Source organism: Pogona vitticeps, chromosome 1 (genome assembly GCF_051106095.1).
Source record: "Pogona vitticeps strain Pit_001003342236 chromosome 1, PviZW2.1, whole genome shotgun sequence".
In the NCBI taxonomy this organism is placed as follows: domain Eukaryota; kingdom Metazoa; phylum Chordata; class Lepidosauria; order Squamata; family Agamidae; genus Pogona; species Pogona vitticeps.
In genome coordinates, this window is record NC_135783.1 from 114,077,028 (window position 1) to 114,102,214 (window position 25,187).

Here is a 25,187-nt window from a genome sequence, read left to right on the forward strand (position 1 = left end):
TCCCACTGACAGAAACAATTCCATCAGCAGAATAACTCCATTGGGCCCTGGCCAGAATTTTTAGCCAACTCTAATTTTTGTTCCTCTTCCCTCCCTAAGGGGTTCCATCCTCCTCATACAAAAGGAAACAGACAAGAAACCCTCTGGTTTTCTAGCACTGGTTGCTCTTAGCACTTCAGTAGTTATACAGAAGAGCAGAAGGCAGGCTCGTACAATCTCAGCAGTAAGCAATATTATTTCATCGGTGAGCAATACGGGGTTAATGGGATTAATGCTGGTAATGCTAAACTTACAGGCTAGAGAAGATGTGATCCATATGTTGAAGACAGAAAAAATCAGGCCTGAAGTCCTGGAAGCACACTATGGATCTGCTGCTCCAGAAAATGTCCTACGAATATTGCACAGGGATGCTACTCTTGCCCAGGAGAAGTCAGTTGGAGAAGATGTCTATGAGAAGCCAGTTTCAGAGGTAAGCATCTTTACTTTGTGTCAAGCTTCACCTGCATTTGCTGTTTCTTTTTGATGTTGTTAAACAGTGCCACGACAAAATATAGAAATGCTTCCCCTTTTACTTTCCTGTATCATGGATGACATGGGCAATGCCTACATTGATCCTTATTGTTTTATTCAGCTATGGTGACAGTGGACTAGCACGAAACACATTTTGTGCATGTGCAAACAATTTCAGGTCACGAAAAGGGACTGTAGGGTTGACATTCTATATAAACTCGGGTGAGATTCAGATAATATATATAGGATTATACTGTGAACCTGTGAATTTGACTCTAACTCATATTTTAGAAACGGCAAAATCCTGAGTAGCGCAGTGTCAGGGATGAAACTATGTGACATGGGTTGTGATCACGAAGACAAGTGTCAAATTAACTGAGCCTTGGTCTTGCACCTGATTGTACTGATGCTCTATGCCAGTGGTTCTTAGCCTTTGTTACTCGGATGTTTTTGAACTGCAACTCCCAGAAGCCCCAGCCAGCACAGTTGGTGGTGAAGGCTTCTGGGAGTTGCAGTCCAAAACTCCTGAGTAACCCAAGGTTAAGAACCATGCTATCTACAAGGCAGCTCTTTACATATTCCAAATCAGTTTTGCTGAGAATAACTCCTTGCTGCTTTACTGAGATGATCCGATCCGGACCATGTTGCTAAGTGATCCTTGTTAATATCCATCAATAAAGTAAGTAAGGGAACACGTCACAGCCATTCAGGTTCATTAGGTTCAAGCAATTGTCCAGAAACATTAAGCTGAAGGGACACTCATTATCAGGATGCATGGAGTGCCTACCTTGTGTTACAGATCATATCTTGTCATTCCCTAGAAATAAGCATACTGACTAACTTCTTGATGGTCTATAATGGATCGTGATTACTGATCTTACCAGTATAATTGTGTATTTTGAGGGTATGGATATCTAAAACAATTTATCTTAACCTTTGAAAAGCAAGAAGGGTAAATGTTAATTATGGCTGGTAGTGGTCTTGAGGTATTAAAAAGAAATAACCCATAGACATACTTTGCTTTTTGCCATTTAATCTTGAACCGGATGAGGAGATAGCCTTTAAATAAGAAATGCATGTAGATTTCATTCGGCCCCTTTCCGGAAGTGCATTGTCACAATCCACACTTCCCACACTACTTTACAAAGTGGAGTATAAATCTGCACACAGCTAAACCAATACAGCTATCAGAGGTTGATGCAGAGTGATGTGGATTTGCAAGAAAATTCATTTAGAAATGTGTATTTTCTGAGAAAATCCATTCCAAAATACATTTACATATTTTAAAATCTGAATTTTCATACAGAAGCTTAAAAAAGAACAACAACAGATTAATGTATGAATGGAAGGGAGCGTGAATCAGGATAGACCAATGCTGGGTTTTAAACTTTCCTCCCAGTGAAATCTTTCTCTGCCTCTACTGAAATCTGCAGTGAAATACTTGATAACCAGGCCATCGCTTTCATTCTGACCATCAGAGCCAAAAGCCCAGTTGATTGATATGATTAATATTTCACCTTCCTTCCTCCTCTGTAATTTGTCTGTGCTGACCAAAAGCAGAAATTGCAAAGTCTTTTAAAATGGTGTTTTTATTACTTATAACTCCTTCAGAACAGCAGAGGCCAGCTCACCTTTATGTAACACAGCATTCTTGTTCAATAGATTTACCACAATTGTCCAACAAAGTATTTAATTCAGTCAATTTTGTATTTCAATAAACCAGCTGAATAGACTAGAAGAAAAGCAGAAAGAAACATACCGGCGCATGCTCGAACAACTTCTCTTGGCAGAGAAATGCCATCGGCGCACAGTTTACGAGCTGGAAAATGAGAAGCATAAACATACAGATTACATGAACAAGAGTGATGACTTTACCAACCTTTTGGAGCAAGAGCGTGAAAGGTGAGCACTAGAGACAGCCTGTTTAATGAGCTCTGCATTTCTAAAATTATTTTGATAGGAAATTAAGGATCTTTAAATAATATTTTGGCTGAATTTCAGAATGGCAGATAACTTAGCATAAATGGATTAACATGCCAAAAATTGTTTTTCCACATTTAGTTCTCACCATTTGTCAAACCTTCATGTCCAATCCAAATATAATGTCACTTAGATCTCTCTATAGTGGCTGTTGTTATCATGCTAACATATATAAGGTACTTTATTGCCAGAAGCTTTGTATACTATGTTCAGCTTTCATGGACTCGTTTTATTCACTGGATTTCTTGTGAATGGTTTGAAATGTGTCTCGACAATAACCAAGCAATACATCTCTTCAAGAAGTGGTTTGGAGTAGGATGTACTAAATCAGATTTGGAGATACATCTGGTCATTCAGAGGTACACATTAAATGCATAGATCCGTCAGAAACATCGGTTTATGTCTGCTTCAATAAATAATCATCATTTTGAACAATCCTTCAGGACATCCAAGAAAGGAGAGCCAAGCCATCATCGGCTGCTTCATTATGGATGGTTTCAGTATACAGTACTTTTGCATTCCTTTTTCTAAACCACTGGTTCTTAACCTTGGGTTACTCAGGAGTTTTGGACTGCAACTCCCAGAAGCCTTCACCACCAGCTGTCCTGACTGGGGTTTCTGGGAGTTGCAGTTCAAAAGCATCCGAGTAAGAAAGGTTAAGAACCACTGTTCTAAACCACCAGAGACCAATGGCTGATATATAAGACAACAGTTTTTAATGCTATCCCCCAACACTAATGTTAGTGTATAAGTACATCAATGAGACCCAAAACAGCTTGGCTTCTTGTTCAAGATCACTCCTACAAACCCTTCCTGTATAGTATCAAAACCTTAGTTTCATGCCCCTTTCTAATAATATACCCCTCATATAATTATGTGCATTCATAGAGGTTTCCTGCAACGCTTTTTTTTTGGTGCTTCCGTGCAGAAGCAGAAGTACAGCAGAAGGGATGATATTGCTTGTGGTCTGTCATTCTGATTCGAGACCTTTTTATATCTAAGACTGCACCAGCCGTGCACTCTGGCATCTGCCACATGCAGGGTTTAAGGGATGTGTGAGTTGTTCAGGGAGTGTTTTACTATTGCTGTTTCCCCTGTGAGCTTTCATGGCTTAGCAGAGATTTGAACCAAGGTCTTCTGAGTCTTATTCCAGCACTCAAACCATGACATCACACTGGCTCCCAGTAGAGGAGTTTAGCCTAGCAGTAATTCATCTCAGCTTTTGCATGACTCTTCCATTTTCAGTTTTAAAACTGCGGATAGTGATTTAATGTCAGAATTCTCTTAGCTCATTGTTCCTGAGGCTCTGTTCTTCAGCTGAAACAGCTGGATCTCAAGCACAGAAAAACACTGATTAGTTTCTTCCAGAGTCAGAGAGGGGAAAAAAAATCATGTTATCCTGCTTAGGCACTAGCCTGCTAAATCTGGACTTTGTTAACACTCCTGGACCCCCATCCCCCTGAAAATACATTGCCATAATTGCATATGTATACTGGGAATTCTTCTACAAAAACTTCCTTTCACTCTTCCAGTGACATTTACTGCCATCCCTTCTCATCCCCAGCACCCCCAGCAAAGGAGGAACTGGCGAGTTTCTCGGTAGTCTGTGATAATACATTCTTCTCTGCTTCAGTCATCCTGGCACTGAGATGTTCCTTGGCTGCTCTTTGGGTGATGTAATGCTGGGACCGCATCACCTGCAAAGGAAACTGATCTGCAACTAATAAAGAGCCCGGCCGTCTTGAAACAGAAACGGGAGCACTGATGTTAGCGGATTTCAAACAACTCCCTCTCCACCTCCACACCCCTTTTTTGTGCTTTTGTTATTCAGGTTTCCATCTCTCTTCTTTCCCATGAGAAGCCAGCATCCAGCCTTTCTTCTTGAAATGTTTTCATTTCGCCCCACTTTATTCTATATACATGAGATGCAGAGAGAGGGTGAGGAAATGTCTGCGGAAGACTAGAATTCTTTGAAAGACCTGCCCGCTCTGGTGCTCTGCAGATCTCTCTCTCTCTCTCTCTCTCTCTCTCTCCCTCTCTCTCCCTCTCTCTCTCTCTCTCACTCACTCACTCACTCACTCACTCTGGAGGGGAGGGGTAGTTTACAGAGGACTGTAACAAAAATGGGAACAACAGAGAGAGAAGAGGCAATATTATCTTTGGTTTAATGACTAGTTGATGCTTACCCAAACCATACAGGCCAAGATTTAAATTACTACTTAGGCTTATGTGAAATTCTTATCTTCACTCAGTTGATTTAATTTTTTAAAAATGTACATGTTTTCTTGGAAGTGCTAACCCACATTCCTACTGTTTTGCAAAGCAAGCTCAATTTCATGCAGATGGTGTTGGAGTGTGTGTACGTGAGGGTGCAGTACATCTCCAAACAAGGATTTCGTGCTTTTCCCCAATAGCTTGACTCTGACGGTTGATTAACAGAAAGGCACTTTCCATATACTCAAATATATTTTCCTTTTATCATCATGTAAATAGGTACGTCTGTTTGTAGGTAGGTACAGCAATTTTCAGCAAGCTTGGTTATTATTCTCAGGTTCATTTCCAAGCCACCGATGTCCTGCTCTAACTGCAGTCTCTTCTTTTCTCCTTTTGAGTGGGGCGATTTGCTCCCTGCCTCTCCTGCCTCTGCCTCTTACCAACTCCTGGTCCCATTTATAAAACTCCTGTCATTGCCTGAACTCATCTATGACAAAAATAATCCACCCTGACTATTAAGTAAAATCAACTAGATTTATTTCAGGGGGGAAAATACATTTGGATTGGGAATATCAGTGTAGACTAAACAGTTCAGAAATCTAACATGGGGAAAGGCTCACACCCTCAACATGTGCCCCCTTTTTCTGCTGTCTCGTTTTTTTTCTTGTTCTGCTCCTGTAGCTTTGAAGGCAATGTTACTATATAGAATAACGTTACTATATAGAATCATCGTAGGTGCAAGAGAAGGAAGTGCTCATCAGTGAAGATCATTTCAAATTCTGTAAGTTGGACTCAAGGCGCACTTTGAGCTAGATGTATTTTAACAGGAGGACATCTCTAACACGGCATTATCACCCCATAACAACTATCTGAGTGGCTGTAACTGTCCACAAAGTGTGGCTTTTTTAGTTTTATATTTCCTTTTCTTGTAACATTTATGCAAAACTTTCTGTCTATATCTACTAAAGAGTTGCTATTGTTATGAAGCCACTCCTGACTTAAAGCAAACTCAGTAAGATATATAAGAGGATCTGGGAATGGTTGACCACTGCCTTCCCAAGTTTCTATGACCCAAGTGGAGATTTGAACTCAGGTCCCCTATGCCCTAGTCCCAGAATTTATCCTCTGCCACCCTCTCTCTCTTTCACTGGAGTGAAAAGCCTTGTTATTTAGTTCATGGCTTTTTCTACCTTGCTTCCAGAAGAGGGGTTGGCGACAGGGAGAGCACGGTGGGGGTATTGTGGGGATCAATGGCATTGCACTTATTACTCATATTCCTGGACTTCAGTGATGAAAACTGGCAAGAACAAAGATACATGCCAACCGGTGTAATGTTTGGAGGGTTCTGGCAAAATACACAATCCTCTTTCATCGCTGCTTTCTGTTACTGGCAAATGTACAACATTGTCAACATTTTCTCGGGGCCATCCCCAGTACAGTATGCTGGATTTCTTGCTAAAACATTGCAGACAAAGGAAAGAATCTGGAGGACTTAAACTGGGTCAAACAATGACTAATTTCCTTTAAAGGTTTTCCAGTTGCCCTTATGAACCCACACAAACTGGCAAAGAGAAAAGAAACATAAAAATTGTAGTTCAGCTCCGCTTCATTTCAGTTAACCTTCAGGGTAATGAGTTCTAGAACCCAGGAACACTGAAAGTGGTTTCCAATGTCTGAGTGGCTCAAGGTAAAGGAAAAATCACTAGGTGATGGCCTAGTGGGAAGGGCTTGGCATGCAGAAGGCCCCTTGTTCAATCCCTGGGTAAAGGAAAAATCACTAGGTGATGGCCTAGTGGGAAGGGCTTGGCATGCAGAAGGCCCCTTGTTCAATCCCTGGGTAAAGGAAAAATCACTAGGTGATGGCCTAGTGGGAAGGGCTTGGCATGCAGAAGGCCCCTTGTTCAATCCCTGGCCTCTCCAGTTGAAATAATAAAATAGCAAGAGATGGAAAAGACCCTTGTCTAAGGCCCTGAAGAGCTGAAGCCACTCAGACCAAACTGTTCTGGCCTAGCTGTGTGGCATAATTTCTTAGGCAGTGAAGATTATGGCTTCAAAAGGGTTTCCCCGTTTTTTTAAATGTATTAAATAGAACAATAAAGCTTTTCCTGATTATTCGTGGTTTAATTTAATCTGGCACTTGTGCACATTTTAGATGGGGAGATCTTTGTCATGTGTTGTGGACTTTCAGGGAGCGATGATGGCTGTTTCACTGACAGCCTATCATCAGCGTGTCAACGTATTGTGCAATTTGGAATTGGTTTAATGTGCTTCAGAATTAAAATAGACAAGTGCCCTTAGTTTTGCAAGCAAGCAATACCACACTGTTTCATAACAAAAGCCTTTAACGGTAACACAAAAGGCAGAAATTGGACAGGTGCACGTCCCATAGCATGGAGGTAGAAATCCAAACCCCTTGTATACAGTACCTGCGTCCAGTGCAACTTTAAAAATACTGTATTTTTTGCACCATAAGACTCACTTTTTTCCCACAGAACAGGGGTGTGGAAAGTCTGTGCGTCTTATGGAGCGAAGAAAACAGATTATATTTTCCTGTTTTCTTCTCCTAAAAAATTGGTGCGTCTTATGGAAAGGTGCGTCCTATGGAGCGAAAAATACGGTAAATAAATTCAGCAGTTCTGGAAGAGAGAGACTGGAAATTGGCAACTCTGCTTAAAAGATATTTAAAAAGGAGGGCTTTTGTAACCAAAAAGGATGATGATTTGGCACTGAATTTTCAAACTTAAGTAGATATATGGAAATGCAATTATGATTGTATGTATTTACTATACTTTGGGTAGAAATGCTGTACACATGACCTAGTGCACAAAACATTGACACCTACTTGCCTTCTTTTTCATGAGCTCATGAGCAGGCATGAACATTATGTTCTCCTATTTTATATATTAGTATGTTTTTAAACTGCTTTAATACTTAGGCATCATGATGCTCTTTCAAGGTTGAAGGGTACTGTATGCACACACACACCCTGCAATCTCGTTATTCAAAAGGAGATAAAATGTTGCTCTTTACTGTCTTCATCCACACACTACAATTTCTTTTGTTTCAACAACGGCTAGGGACAGGCTCACACACTTTTAATAATGTATACTTAATCTAAAACTGAAAAATGATTACTATCTTTACATCACTTGCACAACGTCCCAGCCCATAATCATTCTGCATCAATAATTACAGTTGCCTGATCTTGTACTTAACACCAGCAGTTAAAACAGACGATAATTCTCTGTTCACCCAAATCTTACACATCTTAGAAGTAGACCCTTGACAAGCTGAGAAGAAAGGAGGAAGAGAGTAGCAGCACACCCATCAAAGAAAAGGTGACACTGTTGGGGGTGCTGCTGCTGGGCCATAAGGGCCCTTTCATCTTGCGCTGTGTTGCTCTGTACCACGCCCCCACTTGTCTGGCCATTCCTTGGCTCTGCCCCAAGGGATACCTAGGATGGAGGCAAAGCTGAGATGCTGTGAGAAGGGTGCCCAAAAATTGCTTGCACAGGCTATTTATGGCCACCTTTCCCATAATATCTTGGTTCCATCCAAGGTGTCATCATTTTTGGCTGGCCAAAAAGTAGCTAGGCTGTGGAAATAGCACAACAGGGAGCGGAAAGGAGGGAACCTCTAAGTCCAGAGCCAGCAGCAACCCTGCTGCTAAACCCTGCTGGCTCTACCTTAAGTTCTCTCTCCCCATACCCTTCCTCCCTCCCTCCCCTCCTCCTATCCTCAGTGGTGCTTGTCTGTTCCCTGCCACCTGGTCTAGACTCTGCAGAGTTTGGATCAATTGTACGACACAAACATGGAGGGCTGGCCTGGCTGAAAAAATGGACAGATGGTCACTTTAGGACAGATTTCAGTCATATTGTTTGGTAGAGGGACATGTGTGCCTCAGTGAATGGACACAGAGAAGTGAAGCAGCAGTTTTTCTCCAGTTTTTCCCCCCACAGTCTTTCATGTTATCCATTCTCATAAAAAGAGCACTGAGCAAGTGAGGTCAGCCCTGGCCTATACTGCCTTAAGTTATCCTGCTCACCTCAGATGCAACAACAACAAGAACTGCAGAGCTGGAAAGGACCCTATGGATCTTCAAGCCCAGCCCCTGTCAAGGAGGCAGAGTGGGGGGATTGAACTCCCAACCTCTGGCTCTGCAGCCAGATGTCTAAACCACTGAGCTATCCAGCAGAAGGAAGATTCAATTACCAGCAACTTGGTTAGCCTTTGTACTTGAAATGGAGGCACTGTGTCGTCTTCCACCTCTGGCTGTAAAACATGTTGGGTGAGCCTCTTGTGGGAGCTTCTTTCTTCCCCCCCTTCAGCACTGAGATGCACCAGCTTGCATAAAGTGCTAGTGGGAAAATGGAGCAAGAATAATAGAATCATAGAAGCATTAAAAGGGGCCCCAGGGGGCTGGGGCATCCAGTTCCCTATCAGTGAAGGTACTCCATACCTTTTAGGATCTCTGACAGCTGGCCCTCCAACCTCTGCATTAAAATCTCCACCACCTTCTGAGGCAGTTGATTCCTCATTGCTGGCGTTGCAAGAGACCTCAAGATGCCTTTTTGCAGACTGTGCTCTTTGCCTGGATTTTTGTCCCTGCTGTCACTTGAGAGGAGTACTTGGAGAGCTGGATCTGCTTCTGTTTGTAGGTTTCAAGGTTCATTTTTAACACCTGTGAAGACTATCGGATGTCATGTTTTCTTTGCAGTTTCAGTCAGCCTTCTACTACATCACATAGGGATCAGATAGAGAAAAACAAACTCTGGTGGTGGGGTTTGACATAAGCAGTCGGTGTGTAAAATTCCACATCTAAATAGGAAGTGCAGATACTTAAAAATATTGAAATAATGTTTTTAATCCACCTGTTGAAATGACAGATAGATGATCGGATATTAGGTAAGGGAAACGATAAGAATGCATTGAAAATGCATGATATCTGTTTAGGCTCCCTTTGGTTTATACTGTTACACCTAAGAGATTTATCTTGTGTTGTGAATGTTGTGCAGGTTTTTAGAAGAGAGGGGTGGTCTGGTTGGCTCAGAGGTCTGCATCTCAAAAGTGCATGAAAAGTGTAAGAGGTGGGCTGACAAAAGCTGGGAAGGGCAATGCATATCAGCAGCTCATGAAGACCCAAAACAAATCTCTACATTCGTGTCACATTCCGATAAGTGTGTGTGTGTGTGTGTGTGTGTGTGTGTGTGTGTGTGTGTGTGTGTGTGTGTGTGTGTGTGTGTGTGTGTGTGTGTGTGTGTGTGTGTGTGTGTGTGTGTGTGTGTGTGTGTGTGTGTGTGTGTGTGTGTGTGTCCCTTCTGAGTCAACTTTCCCAGTTCTCAGAGAATGCATTGCACCTTTCAAGGGAATGAGAATGTTGCTTTGAAAATGTTGCTTTGACGGAGGAAGTGGGGCAAGACAAGCACAAAGCCCAAGCAATTCCACCTATGTTTTGTGGAAAGCCCGAGTTCTCTTCAGACAGAAAGAAAGCTTTCCCAAGCAAACAGAAATCTGAAGTTACCGTCTTGAGTTCATGACAATGACAACGTGAATACAGTATCAGGAAGATGTAGTATAAATTCACGTGTTAGGATTTAAAAGGTAGTGGGAGAGTAAAGCCCTAGCCCATCTATTCAGCCCCTCAGAGAATGATATAATGCTTTATAACATCTGCCTGGAATGGCCGGTTTTAAATAAGAGCAGTAGTTGGTGACTACGGCCACTTGTTCAGCTAAAGTTTACTAAGTGAGAGGTCTTTTTAGAGAATATGATGTAAGCAATATAAAATGTATAGCCTGGGATCAGTACAGCTTGCAATGGCTGCCTTTCCTCCTCCCACATTCTTTTTCAAGGATATGCTGTATTTCTCTTTATTGAATACTTTCCCAAGAGGCAGAATATGACTAATGCAATATATTTATATTAGAAACAGCCCACTTTCATTTTTTCCTTTTAGAACGAAACCCTGAAAGGATATGGAGAAGGGTATAATAACACTGGGCAGGTGGGGGTCTGATAAATTTGCACTGAAGGATTCTAATTATCTAGAGCAGTGGTGTCGAACTGTGGCCCTCCAGATGTTCTTGGACTTCAACTCCCAGAAGCCTTTACCACCACCTCTGCTGGCCAGGATTTCTGGGAGTTGAAGGCCAAGAACATCTGGAGGGCCACAGTTCGACACCACTGATCTAGAGGCTTCACCTTTGAGCACAGGCAAATTTAATTCAAAAAATATGCATCTTCTTTATGGTTTTGATAATGTACATTTTCCTGGAAGCAAGTAAAATCAGATTCTGGGGAACTGTTGTTTGTTTTTCTGCAACAGCAGAATCTGATTTTTTTTCCTGTGGAGTTTTAAGACAGGTAGCTGTGGCATCTAGAGCAATCTATGGCTTTTGCCTTCACTACGTTACAGGATTCCCTGTTTTGGAACACAACACAAGGGCGAGGCTATGGCAAAGCTTACCTGAGGCCGGGCTTTGACTGGAGTTCCTGTCTTCCAGGGAGATGGGACTGAATCCTGGAGCATTAAAAAGAATAATAAAATGGAATACATCCCTCTGAGAGCAGCTAAACAGGTGACACATTTGTTTGCCTGGAAGCCCAGTAGGGAGCAGGTGCTAACACTCCTCCCATTGTGTAACCGTTAAAGATCCAATATGTGTGACAGACAATGATAGCTTCATACCCCAGAGCTACTATTACAACTTTCCCAGAAAAGAGTACCAAAATAATACTCTACCTCCATAGAGTGGAAAAATGCATCTAGGCACATACTCACGAGGTGTGTGAAACAAGCCCAGGTGATTCTCTTGCCCTCAGAATAGCTGCATTTGGATGGTTCTTGGGCGGAATTTCCATCAGGGTACACACACACAGGTTTGGTTGATCCTAGGCAAATCTGGCACTGGCAGGGTTTGTTTTGAGAGTTCACAGTTTGCTCTGTGAGCCCAGATGTTTCCTCAAGGGCTGGTGTAAATAAAAGCAGTACTCATGGCAAAATGTCATGGGTAAAATTAGGTCTATTTTAGACATAAAGGAAGACCTTTCATCATCACAATAATCCAGGTTTATGCACCACCATTGATGCTGAAGAGGCTGAAATTGACCAATTCTATGAAGACTTACAACACCTTTTAGAATTGACACCAAAAAAAGATGTTTTGACTATGCAAAAGCCTTTGACTATATGGACCACAACAAACTATGGCAAGTACTTAAAGAAATGGGAGTGCCTGACCACCTTATCTACCTCCTGAGAAATCTATACGTGAAACAGGTAGCAACAGTTAGAACTGGATATGGAACAACTGATTGGTTCAAAATTGGGAAAAGACTACGACAAGGCTGTATATTGTCTCCCTGCTTGCTCAACTTCTATGCAAAATACATCATGCGGAATGCAGGACTGGAGGAATCCCAAATCGGAATTAAGATTGCCAGAAGAAATATCAACAACCTCCGATATGCAGATGATACCACTCTGGTGGCAGAAAGTGAGGAGGAATTAAAGAACCTTTTAATGAGGGTGAAAGAGGAGAGTGCAATAAGTGGTCTGAAGCTCAACATAAAAAAAAAACTAAGATCTTGGCCACTGGTCCCATCACCTCCTGGCAAATAGATGGGGAAGATATGGAGGCACTGACAGATTTTACCTTCTTGGGCTCCATGATCACTGCAGATGGTGACAGCAGCCACAAAATTAAAAGACGCTTGCTTCTTGGGAGGAAAGTGATGACAAACCTAGACAGCATCTTAAAAAGCAGAGACATCACGTTACCGACAAAGGTCCACATAGTCAAAGCTATGGTTTTTCCAGTAGTGATGTATGGAAGTGAGACCTGGACCATTATGGAGGCTCACTGCCAAAGAATTGATGCTTTTGAATTGTGGTGCTGGAGGAGGCTCTTGAGAGCCCCCTGGACTGCAAGGAGATCAAACCTATCCATTCTAAAGGAAATCAACCTTGAGTGTTCACTGGAAGGACAGATCCCGAAGCTGAGGCTCCAGTACTTTGGCCATCTTATGAGAAGAGAAGACTCCCTGGAAAAGACGATGTTGGGAAAGTGTGGAGGCAAGAGGAGAAGGGGACGACAGAGGACGAGATGGCTGGACAGTGTCATCAAAGCGGCCAACATGAATTTGACCAAACTCCGGGAGGCAGTGGAAGACAGGAGGGCCTGGCGTGCTCTGGTTCTTGGGGTCACGAAGAGTCGGACACGACTTAACGACTAAACAACAAAACCTGTGAAGCGAAAAAAGAATGTGTCCAGTCTTATTCTTCACCTGCACGCAGCTTCTGAACAGGGAAATGCTCAGATGGTGAACATGATCCATACCCTGGATGTGCATCATCTCTCTCTCTCTCTCTCTCTCTGTACTATAGCAAACAGTTTCTGGAAAAAAAGCATCATCTCTTCTTCCAAAAATGAAACATAGCATCCATTGAAAGCATCATCTGTTCTTTTAAAAGTACTGCAAACCATTCTTGTTTTAAACCTGTGGAGAGACTTCGGTAACGTTCGTTTTGCCATTTACTGCACTAAGGATGGAGTTCCTCCACTTGTAGCTGCTGAATGTTTTACTGAATGATTTCAGCTCCTTAAGCTGTTTCTGAAAGGCTTGAACAACATGTTAAATAGAACTGGCCAGAGTTCATTTAGTTTGGAAAAGCAGAAAGGGCAGCTGGGGGGTGGAGGAGAGCTATACTTCTCTAGCACCTACTCTTCTCCCCCTTCCCCCCCCTTCTCTTTTGCTTAGTCTTTCTCTAGCCAACATTTCCCCCTGCTTTCTGAAGTCGTGAGGCTCCACCCCGCCCCTCACTGCCCAAAGTTAAATCTGCACAATAATGAGCCATATAAGGGAGGGATGACATCATCAGTGAGTGGTCCCAAGCTGTTTTGCACAACATTCACCTTTCATTGTTCTGATGACATGGCTGGAATGTGATGGCTAATTCCCTGTAGAGCAGGGGGCTAAGCAGGGCCTGCAGACTAGCAAACTCTTCCAAAGCAGGGAAGGGAGGGGGACTGAAAGTGCTCCTCATTAGAAGAAGGTAAGGAAAGCCATGCTCTGCTTGTTTGTTGCTTCTCAGATGTTAGTTGCTTCGTCCGGGCCATGCACATTTTTTTTTCAGTGAGGGTTTCTCTCTCTCTCTCTCTCTCTCTCTCTCTCTCTCTCTCTGTTTTGTGTGTGTGTGTGTGTGTGTGTGTGTGTGTGTGTGTGATCATGGATTTGCTTGGCAAGAAGACTCAAGTTAGGGAGCTAGTCGTGCATAACAGTGCAAAGTACAGACATGTGCTTAGTTAAAGGCGCAAACAACTCTGCCGCTTTTTAAAAAAAGGGTTAATTGCTCAGATCTGTGTGCAACTGGCAGGGTGAGGGAAAGCACTAACTACATCGCACTCCAACCAGGACATCCTGATTTTCAAGGTAAGTTGTATGGGATGTTTTGACATGTTCTCTGGAAATAGAGAGATGCTGTGAAATGGAATTTTCCTTGGAGCTATTCGGTGGTCCAGTTTTTAGCACAGAAGACAACTTGGCAAAAATGCTCTTCAGGAAAGGAAGACTTCAGACCAAATAAGATCCATCTCAACTTTAAATCTTCTGTTTTACTCTGGCAACAGGGCATTTTGTCCCCCATTTGCTGGCACACACATGTCTTGCATCTGAAAAGTTCTTGTTATGCAACTTTGAAGTTGAATGGTTTGTTTTCTGTAAGCAGAGACGGCTGTTGTAAATATCTTAGGTGACTTTTTTTAAAAAATCCTGTGGTCAGATCTAGCAGGATATTTGAAATCTCACTGCTGTAAAACAGCTCTTGAGTTTTTCTGAATTTCTCAGCAAGAACAACTGATTATCTTTTGCCTAGACTAATTTTTGGAATGGCTTTTTTGAAATGACTTCTAGTTCCCATGGGCTGAAATGTGCTAGCACTCATATTTCCTTTTTTATATAGCAGAGTAATATGTACTCCCCCAAAGATTCATTTTTATAAATCAGTCATAACATAGTCATGATGTTGTTACACAGCTGCTGCTAAGCAGGTCAGGGGCTGATCAGTGCTTGGATGGGAGAACACTCAGGGACAGACAGACAGACGCACACAGACACAGACACAGACACAGACACAGACACAGACACACACACACACACACACACACACACACACACACACACACACACACACACACACACACACTTATGTTGTCCCAAGCCCATGATGGAAGAAAGGTGGGATATAAACTAATTTAAAGCAGGTCACTCTAATTATAACTGTATGTGAACAGTGAGAAAAAGTGAACAGTAAATTGGGCAAAATTGGTTCACATACTATTTAAGTTTCTAATGATGACGAGAATGGTGATGCCACAGAACTAATAGTGATACAAAATAGATCTTCCTCATACATTATCAATTTAAATCAAAGCAGGGAGAAAAAGGCTAAATATTTTTCTAAAATGTGGATTTCCAAAATGGGACAAAACTACTTACATTTTCAAGAAATGTTCTTTCAGACATTTGATTTTCACTTGCTTTTATATAATAACCAGTTTCATCGTGGCTGCAAAATCCCAGATCCTATAAAACCTCGTTAAAACTAATGTATTTATAAGAAATATTATTGAAATGTTATGCTGTGGGTCAAAGAAATTCACACAGTATTTCTAAAAAAAAATCAGTGAAACAACTGTATAAATTAAAATAGCAGGATTATTTCCATCCTGGAGATTTGAAACTCAGTTTGAGAGAACCGTCTAAAGCCACTTAAGCATATCATACATGGCTTAAGTATTAAGTTGACTTAATGATTTCTTGGCCTAGTATAGAGATCTAAATCACATCTCAATAAAGATATACTGTGTGTTTAATAAACTTTTATTTTTAAAAGTATAAAGATATATTATAAGTTAAAAGGTTTTAAAAAGAACAAAAACATTAAAATAAACACATACTGTCAGCAAACAAAATTGTTGTTAATATTACTAGTTTTAGGTTATAAATAAATAATCCTATATTTGTGCAGTGTATACAGTTGTACGGCATAGCTAAGCAAATATGGTAAAGCTGTCACATGGCATTGCCACCCTTAAGTGTTCTATAGGAAGAGGAACTGCAACTTGTTTCATTTCCTTAAGTCACAGAATTGAGAAAGTAAAAAATAACTTACCAAACCACTGCCATCACCTTCTCTTCCATTTTGAAAGGAATAGTAAAAAAAAAAAAGATGGCACTACAGCCCAAGATACATTTCCATGTTTCATGGTCCTATGAACATTGTTTATTAAATGGGGCTGACTCCTGATAAGAGGTCTGAGTCTCTTAGGAGGAAATTAGATAGAAATATGGACAAGAAGGAAGGCTGCTTCTACAGCAGGGTTTTAAGTGTGCCATCATCCTACCTCATCCACAGACTTTCACAGACTTTTACAAGGGTTCAGGTGATGTTATTTTCCATTTGTAACCTTCCCATTTCCCCACTGGTCTCACTCACTCATTCACTCATGCGCGCTCTCGCGCGCGCGCACACACACACACACACACACGTGCATGCGTGTGCACACACACACACACACACAAAGCAGGGAGAGATGGGACAGATGTGTACAGCAGGTACAGAGTGGTAGTATAACCCCCTTTCTGTCTGGGCACCTCCAAGGAGAAAAGAATAAAAGAAACTCACCTTGCTCATTGTCCTCTAGCTAAGGAGATGGAAGAATATAAGGTTCTGTATGCACCATCTGGATCAGGAGTGACAGGTATTAATGTATAACCTAAATGCATATTGTAATGAACAGTCATCCTTTTCTGAATGGTGTCTGTCCCCTTTATGTTTCTTTCATTTGGATACACATCTCAAGATTTTCCACATTCCAATTGTGGTGTGGCTAATTATGGAAGAATGACCCTTTCAAAAGCATGACTAGAGTTGCTCCCCCATTCCCCAGGGGTATATTGGTTTAGGGAGTAACCCCCACCCTCTTTGTCATCCCTTGAGATCCTTCAGGCCCATATTTCTTACAGAGTTTCAATGGCAGTGGAACGCTGGTGCTGTGGGATTCCTATTTCTGGCAGACTGGGTTTGGGTTTGGTTGTTATATTATCATTTGAGAGTCAAATTGTTATTTGCTAAATAAAAAAAAAATCCAGAGGAGTCCCTGCATTGGGATCTCTCTGTAGATTCTGGGTTCTTGGTGAACGTATAAAGTCCTTCACCTTTAGTGTTCTGGGTTATGACCTTTGATTGGGGGGGGGATGCATCCCCTTCTAAGAACTTCACATGGATTTGAGCAATTATTAGACAATAAACATGAGTATTTTAATTTGAAAGTCACGTGAAGATGAAAAGAGCTGTATTTATTGTCAAGCATTTATAACTTTTAATCATTTTTGAAGTGGTTGATGACATGCAACTATTACCGCCCAATGGCATATTTTGCAAATGCTCAAGCAATAGCTTTTGCATGGAAATGGAAAAGCTATTGCTTGACCATTTGCAAAATACGGCAGTTAATACCAAGGGGCGTAGTACCTTTCCATCAAGGGCTATAACACAGTAAAAGCACTGAAGAATCAATGCTGGATAGCTCCCCGCATGTGATTTACGTCAAGGCTGACTGGAAGGAGAGCCATGCTCACACGGCACAATTTTCCTGGATGGATGGAGCACTCTGCTATGTAGGAAAATGTGTGAAACCTAAAAGTAAATCAAAACTACAAACTTACTATTGCCTTCTAGGTAACACAATGCATTTGATTGTGAAACATTTTGTGTAACATTTAACAGCCTGCAGTGGAACAGTTTTCTTTTTGATTATTTATGCAGTAATTTGACACTGCTTTAGATGTGCATCACTTTTGGATTTTTAAAAATCCATGACTTCTTGACTTGTTAAGTCATAAAGACAGAGTCATAAAATCACATTATTATTTTCTGGGAGTCTTAAAATGTTTCTGCTAAGTAGAAACATGAACATGTTATATGAACAACTTTCAACAGTTTTATAGAGAAATATTTGGGGCTATTGAAAAGAATAATAAATGTGTCTGTTTCAAGAGAACTACACTTAATTTCAAAGGGCCTGAAGTCAGCAGTGCAGTACTTAATGCAGTCTGAGCAGTATTCTGTTATTCCTCCATTTGTGGAGTCACAAGTTGGAAGTTCAGTTCCCCACTGTTCTTCCTGGGAGTAGAGCCAGCCTGGATGGCCCAGTGCAAGCTGCACAGTCCCAGGTCACCTCGAGAAGAAAGGAATAGCAAACCACCTCTGATACTCTGTACATAGGAAACCCTGTCACAAGTTGTCATAAGTTGTAATCACTTTGACAGGATATAATGATTCTGATTATTATATTTGTTACATACCTATACTATCATTCCTCCAGTGAGCACAGGCTAGCATGCAGTACCTGGCTGTTTTCTTCCCCCTTTTATCCTTACAATAACACTCTAAGATAGCTTATGCTGAGGGCCAAACTATACATTACAAATGCCCCACCATTAGAAACTGAGTTCTGTTAGTGTTCTAGGCATGTGATTCAGGCAGACCTTTGTTGTGTAGCAGTCATACTTGTCTGTGAAGGCCTTATTTGCCTCATGATAACCAATCACTAAGCAAAACAAGAGAATTTGATTGTGGGATTGTGAAAAGCTCCTGATGTCACAGTAGGATGTTTCACACCAATTAAGGAGTAATGTCTTCTAATGATGATTCTGTAATGTAGGAGTTCACCTTCAGAGGGAGTGACTGGCCCAGGTCACACAGTGCGTTTCATGACTCGCCAGAGGACTAGAACTTTCTGGCATTTGGTTCCAACAGTTTCATCATCATCTCACACATGGACATCTTCTGTAGTCTAGCAATTTTAACTCTCTATAGTAATGACAAGATTGGAGCATTTGGGGGCTTTTCTCCTTCGTTCTCTGATTTCCTTAACTAATAAACAGCACTGACACCACCCTTGCTTATGTCAAATCAAGGTGCAATTAAAATTAAACCACTATAGGAAAGGTTGATCTATTGCAGAAATGATATAATCTGAGATTATCTTCAGAAGATACAAGCCACAGAGACTGGCAAAACATTAAGAAGAAAAACCTTCAGAACATGGCCAAAAAGCCCGAAAAACCTACAACAACCATATTTTCATGCTGTTTATGTTTTTATGTTGTTTAAGGCTGCACTCCTGGCCCAGGGTCTAGGGGTCTGATTGAAAATCTTCCTTTCAGGTCTTAGATGAAGCTCTGACTTCACAGGGGGATGAGAATGTTGTGAAGACACGCATGAAGAGAATACTGGGCTAGACCCCTCCAGTCTGATCCAGCAGGGCTCATATGTCATCCCTGTATACAAACAGCAGGTTTTGAGACATTTCTGTGTTTAAAATATCTGTTTTGCCTCATATTTGTGCCTGAATCTGAAGTGACAGTTTGTGCCTGAATTGGAACCAAGCCAGAGAGTTTTACACATATGCACAGACCCCAACATCCCCCCCCCCATGAATCTGAACTAGAGCTCCCAAATGTTCATGGTTCACTTTTTTTTGTCTCTTATCAGATGCGGCAAAGTTGGTGTGCAGTTGTGTAGTCATCATCAGTGTCTAGCAACTTTAAAGAAAGGGGAGAAATATAAAAAATGTTTTAATTGTACATTGATGTATTACCAGATGGCATGCATGTGGACAGGATCTGTGTAGCATAAGAAGAATTGTGGTGGATCAGAAGTTTGTCTATTCCAGTGTGACATTTCCACACCAGCCAGCCAGATTCCCCTGGGAAGACCATAGGCAAGGCAAAAGAGCAACAGTACTCTCATGCTCACACTCCCCAGGATTTAACATGCAGAGGCATACATTAATTTACATTGAACAGTCATTCATGGACTACAGTAAAATGATTGTGGCTTATTTTTCACCCTTCTTTTGAAATCAGTTTTAGAAATGAATTTAATTGAGACTATGGACTGACTTATATCATTCTCAAGGAAAAGGTATTGTCCATGTATATCTTTAATTTTAACCCACTTTTTTCCTCCAGAGAAGTGGAATACCACAATATTTGACAGCTGTATGACATCAGGCAGACTCACATTGTACAAGAGCCAAGAGACACTTGTAGTTTTAGGAAAGAGGAACTAAAAGTTTTGTAAAGGAAGTTTTCTTCTCTCTCTCCTCAGGTTAAAGAAGCTGCTTGAACAAGAAAAGATCTACCAAGCCCGCAAAGATAAAGAACATGCAAAAAGGCTGAACAAGCTGAGGGAAGAGTTAGTCAAACTCAAGTCATTTGCACTCATGCTGGTGGATGAGAGACAGATGCACATTGAGCAACTTGACCAACAAACCCAGAAAATACAAGATCTAGCTCAAAAATTAAGCGAAGAAGAGGAAAAACATAAAACATTAGTATCCAAAGCTAAAGAGGATGGGCAGAAACTCATTAAGTTAGAGGCAGAACTTGAGCACAAGACATCCTCATTTTTCCAAGAGCATGAGGAGATGACTGCTAAATTGGCTAGTCAAGAATCGCACAATAAACAGCTCAGGCTTAAGTTGGTTGGCTTAACACGCAGAATTGAGGAGCTGGAAGAAACTAACAAAAACCTTCAGAAGACTGAAGAAGAGCTTCAGGAACTGAGAGACAAAATAGCCAGAGGGGAATGTGGGAACTCCAGTTTGATGGCCGAGGTGGAAAACCTCCGCAAGCGAGTGCTTGAAATGGAAGGTAAAGATGAAGAGATCACAAAAACCGAATCACAGTGTAAAGAACTTAAAAAGAAGCTGCAAGAGGAAGAGCACCATAGCAAAGAACTGAAACTTGAAGTGGAGAAGCTGCAGAAAAGGATGTCGGAATTGGAGAGGCTTGAAGATGCTTTTGCTAAAAGCAAATCTGAATGCACCCAGCTGCGTTTGAATTTGGAAAAAGAAAAGAGCTTAACCAAAGACATGATCAATGAGTTGGAGGTGGTGAAGACACGAGTAAAGGACCTGGAGTCTTCAGAAACTAAGCTGGAAAAGGCTGAATTGATCTTAAAAGATGACCTGACAAAGCTGAAGTCCTTTACTGTCATGCTGGTTGATGAAAGGAAAAACATGGTGGATAAAATAAAGCAGGAAGAGAGGAAAGTTGAGAGCTTGAATAAAAACTTTAAGGTGGAGCAAAGCAAAGTTATGGAAGTGACTGAAAAATTGATAGAGGAAAGCAAGAAGCTTTTGAAGTTGAAATCCGAAATGGAGGAAAAAGTGTCCAGTTTGACAAAGGAAAGGGACGAGTTAATTGGCAAGCTGAAGAGTGAAGAGGAAAAATCTTTGGAGCTGAACTGTACTGTGGATCTACTGAAGAAAAGAATTGATGGCATAGAGGAAGTAGAAAGAGAAATAGCAAGAGGTCGAGCTAGGAAAGGACCGGGGTTTAGTGGACAAGAGGATAACAAGATTAAAGAACTGACAGTGGAAATTGAAAGGCTGAAAAAGCGTCTCAAGCAACTGGAGGTGGTTGAAGGAGACTTGATGAAGACAGAAGATGAATACGATCAGCTGGAGCAAAAATTTAGGACTGAGCAGGACAAAGCTAACTTCCTTTCTCAGCAGCTGGAAGAAATGAAGCTCCAGATTGCTAAAAACAAAGCAATTGAGAAAGGGGAGGCAGTGAGTCAGGAGGCAGAGCTGAGGCAGAGATTTCGGCTGGAAGAAGCTAAAAGCAGAGACTTGAAAGCAGAAGTCCAGGCTCTCAAAGAGAAAATTCATGAGCTGATGAACAAAGAGGACCAACTTTCTCAGCTCCAAGTGGATTACTCAGTCCTGCAGCAAAGGTTTCTGGAAGAAGAAAACAAAAACAAAGCCATGACACAGGAGGTGCTCAGTTTAACCAAAGAGCTTGAGCTGTCTAAGCGCTACAGTCGTGCCCTGAGGCCCAGCATGAATGGCAGGCGAATGGTAGACGTACCCGTGACATCTACTGGAGTACAGACGGACGCAGTTAGTAGTGAAGCAGCAGAAGAAGAAACGCCTGCTGTGTTTATAAGGAAATCCTTTCAGGAGGAGAACCATATTATGAGCAACCTGCGGCAGGTTGGGCTTAAAAAGCCCACGGAGAGGTCGTCCGTACTCGACAGATATCCACCAGCAGCAAATGAGCTTACAATGAGGAAGTCCTGGATTCCTTGGATGAAAAAGAGAGACAATGGTTCTCAGGCAGCTCAGGATAAAGGAGCCAGAGTACAGACCACTCCAGAACGTCCTGGGGAGGTTGTGCTTTCTCCCAAACAGGGGCAGCCTCTTCATATTCGGGTAACCCCAGATCATGAGAATAGCACAGCTACTTTGGAGATCACCAGTCCAACTGCTGAAGATTTCTTCTCGAGTACCACTGTCATCCCCACGCTGGGAAACCAGAAACCACGGATTACCATAATTCCTTCTCCTAATGTCATGTCTCAAAAAGGGAAAGGTGGTGAGAGCCCGGTGGGGCCAGAGCGAGCTATGTCCCCTGTGACTATAACGACGTTCTCCAGAGAGAAGTCCTCAGAGAGCACAAAGTCTCCATTCACCGAAAGGCCTGTGTCCCCAATTCAGATAATGACCGTGTCTACCTCTGCAGCACCAGCAGAAATTACAGTGTCCCCAGAATCACAAGACATGACCATGGGGAGGGCTGTGTTTAGAGTCACGCCGGAAAAACAAACTGTCCCAACTCCAGTCCGAAAATATAATGCCAACACGAACATTATAACAACCGAGGATAACAAAATTCATATCCATTTAGGTTCTCAGTTTAAGCGGTCACCTACTGCTGTGCAAGAGGGAGGAAGCCCTGTGATTACTGTCAGACCTATGAATGTAGCAGCAGAGAAAGAGGCTATGACCGGGACTGTCCTTCGTTCTCCTAGAAATAATGTCACCTCAAGGCCTGGATCGAGCAAAGTTACAAGTACCATCACTATTACTCCTGTTACTACCTCGTCCACACGAGGAACACAATCCATGGTAAGCCATATTGACTCTTCAAAGGTACATATGCATGCTGCATGATGGAAAGTTTTTTGAGGGGGGATTTTGGAGAATCAGTGGGCAGAGAGTTGGGTGGTGATCTGGGGGGTGTGGTGCAGCCTCAGCTCCATTTGGTGATCTGCTGGCTTTGTCCTCCTTTAATGAGAAATCATGGTATCATGATTGAAAGCATCTGTTTCCCATTTTAAGTGGTTCCCTATGACTTCTGAGCTTAGACAGCAATGGCTTGTTTTGACTGTTGCTCACAAAACGTTCAGTATCTGAAACTTGGTATATTAATTTCTTGTGGATGCATAAGAGGAGAACATTTGGCATACATTCCTTTAAAATATGCTGTTGTCCAATTCCTCATTCACCCTGTTGTGTTTCCTAGGGAACTCTGGGAACTGTGGTCTAAAAAGTCTAAAAGGTTATGATTCCATGCTCTGGGTTTGTTCAGAAGTTGTGCGGTAGCCATATTAATAATATATTTCCTCCCATCTGCCTCCAACCAAATGTCATAAAGAGCATATTACTGTTAAAGGAGAAAGCTTAGTGTTCCTTCTTGGGACAACAGTCTTTCTGTTGATAGGTTCAAAACAAATGCCAGTATGTTATATATGAATGTCCTAAATAGGGATAGTTCTTTGAGGTCAGGGATTTTTTCTAGTTCGGTCTGTCCCACATGCTGTACATCCTTTCTCAGGTGCAAGACACAACTATGTATAGATGCCAGTTGCCATTTCCAGGCACCTCTGGTAAAACAATTTGCTCTATTTCAGATGCTGAAACTTTTGAGTGCCATTGTTTACGTAGCCCAAAATGGCAGACAAGAAAGAGAGGTCAGAAGGCTTGGCAGAACTGTTAGGATTACAGACATAAAGAGCAAATGTTTGGGAGAAGGGAGTCTAGCAGTTCACACTGCAACATTTTGTTCCCAGGAACTATCAGGGCAATAACCTCTTCGGTGCCACTCTTGATGAACTATTTACATTCCTACAGTACTTAATTAAAAATGATTCAAATCCTTCGCCAGTCAGGAAGCTCACTGAGTGATCCTCAGCAAGTCACTTCATCTTTGCCTAACCCATTGCATGGGTTTAAAGGGGAAAAAATAGAGTGCCAAGAGCCATGTTGGAGAAAAAGCAAGATGTAAATTTCATAAAGAAGACAGACAGTGGGTGCTAGATCAAATCAAGCCGGAATGCCCTCTTCAAATAAAAATGACTCGACTGAGGCTGTCGTACTTGGAAAAGTAGGAATGCTTGGCAAAGTTGAAGACCGCAACAAAAGAGGGAGACCAGATCCGGGATGGATTGATCGAGTAAAGGAAACTATAATTTGGGAATTTCAAAGCCTAAGCGGGCCTGTTAATTATAGAACCTTTTTTAGGTCACTGATTTTATGGTCTTCATAAGTTGGAAGTGACTTGACAGCACATAACAGTAGTGAAAAATTAATAAAGTAATAGATACACACACACACATGCATGTACACATGCCACGCTCATGATTCTGCAGCAGGGAATGTAAGTCATAGGTCTGTGACATTTCTGTGCAAAAGCCAAGGGAATCTCTGAATTTATGAAGGGACCATGTATACCCACTGAAGAGAACCATTTATCATCTGGTGGAATGGGCTCTGTTTCATGGAGGCATGTGTTTCGCTGCTTTTGAAATTAAATTGCCTCCCCAAACCAAAGAACTTCTTACGTTTTTCCATGTTCTAGTATTCATTCTTAGGTCAATATCCTATATTTTTTTTTTAAAAAAAAGACACACACACCCACCCAAAAAAAACCCATATTTCCAGAAGGCTGTTGCATGTTCCGGCATACAGGTGCTCACAGAATAAAATGCACAACTAAGGGATGACCTGGCTCGTGGTAGACAGCTTGGAAAATAGCGTATTCTCCTTGCATAATTGATCATTTACACTCTGTAGTTAAAACAGGATTGTGGCCTCATTGTGTCTAATGTAGTGATGACTGGAACATTTGTAGAAGTAGTTTTGTTTTGCCTAATAATTACTTTTCCAGTTTGAACGGGGAAAATGCAACCAGATGGCTGCCCTTTAAAATCGTTATTAAATCATTTTTGTACATTAAAGTACAATGATAGCTCAAGATATGCAAGTGAGATTTGTGTTTGGTATCTAAAGCAACCAGCTAGCTCTTTTGCTAAGCCTTAGTGTCACCCTCCTAATCACATCCACATGCCCTACACTGAAGCATAGATAATTTAACTGAAACACCATAGAGCCAGTTTCTTGAGTGCGGCACTCTTAAAATGTACATATCATTGTTCATCACGGGTAAAATTATCACTAGATGGCTAACCTTGAGCTTCTGTTCATTGTGCCTGCTATTAACAGGCTGTCATTTCCCAAGCAGCCTTCTATTATATAGATAAGGAGGCATAGGAAGAGAATGAATTTATACCAAAGGTTTCCAACAGAAGTTTAGGCATAGAAAGAACGTTGATAAACACCAGTAAG

General features: G+C 41.6%; 1 protein-coding gene across 13 annotated transcripts in view; it reads left to right on the forward strand.

Moving 5' to 3' along the window:
• The window catches only part of FILIP1 (filamin A interacting protein 1), a 99,103-nt gene that overhangs the window by 59,638 nt on the left and 14,278 nt on the right, over positions 1-25,187 (forward strand). For 9 of the 13 annotated variants that reach the window (XM_020785813.3, XM_078385712.1, XM_078385718.1 and 6 more), the window contains 3 exons: positions 296-469; positions 2,234-2,412; positions 19,883-22,688. In XM_020785813.3, the coding sequence (XP_020641472.3) occupies positions 296-469; positions 2,234-2,412; positions 19,883-22,688 (3,159 nt within the window). Of the gene's footprint in view, positions 1-295; positions 470-2,233; positions 2,413-13,606; positions 14,137-19,882; positions 22,689-25,187 lie in introns of those variants that run through there. The other 4 variants (XM_020785817.3, XM_078385724.1, XM_078385721.1 and 1 more) reach the window with 3 other exon arrangements.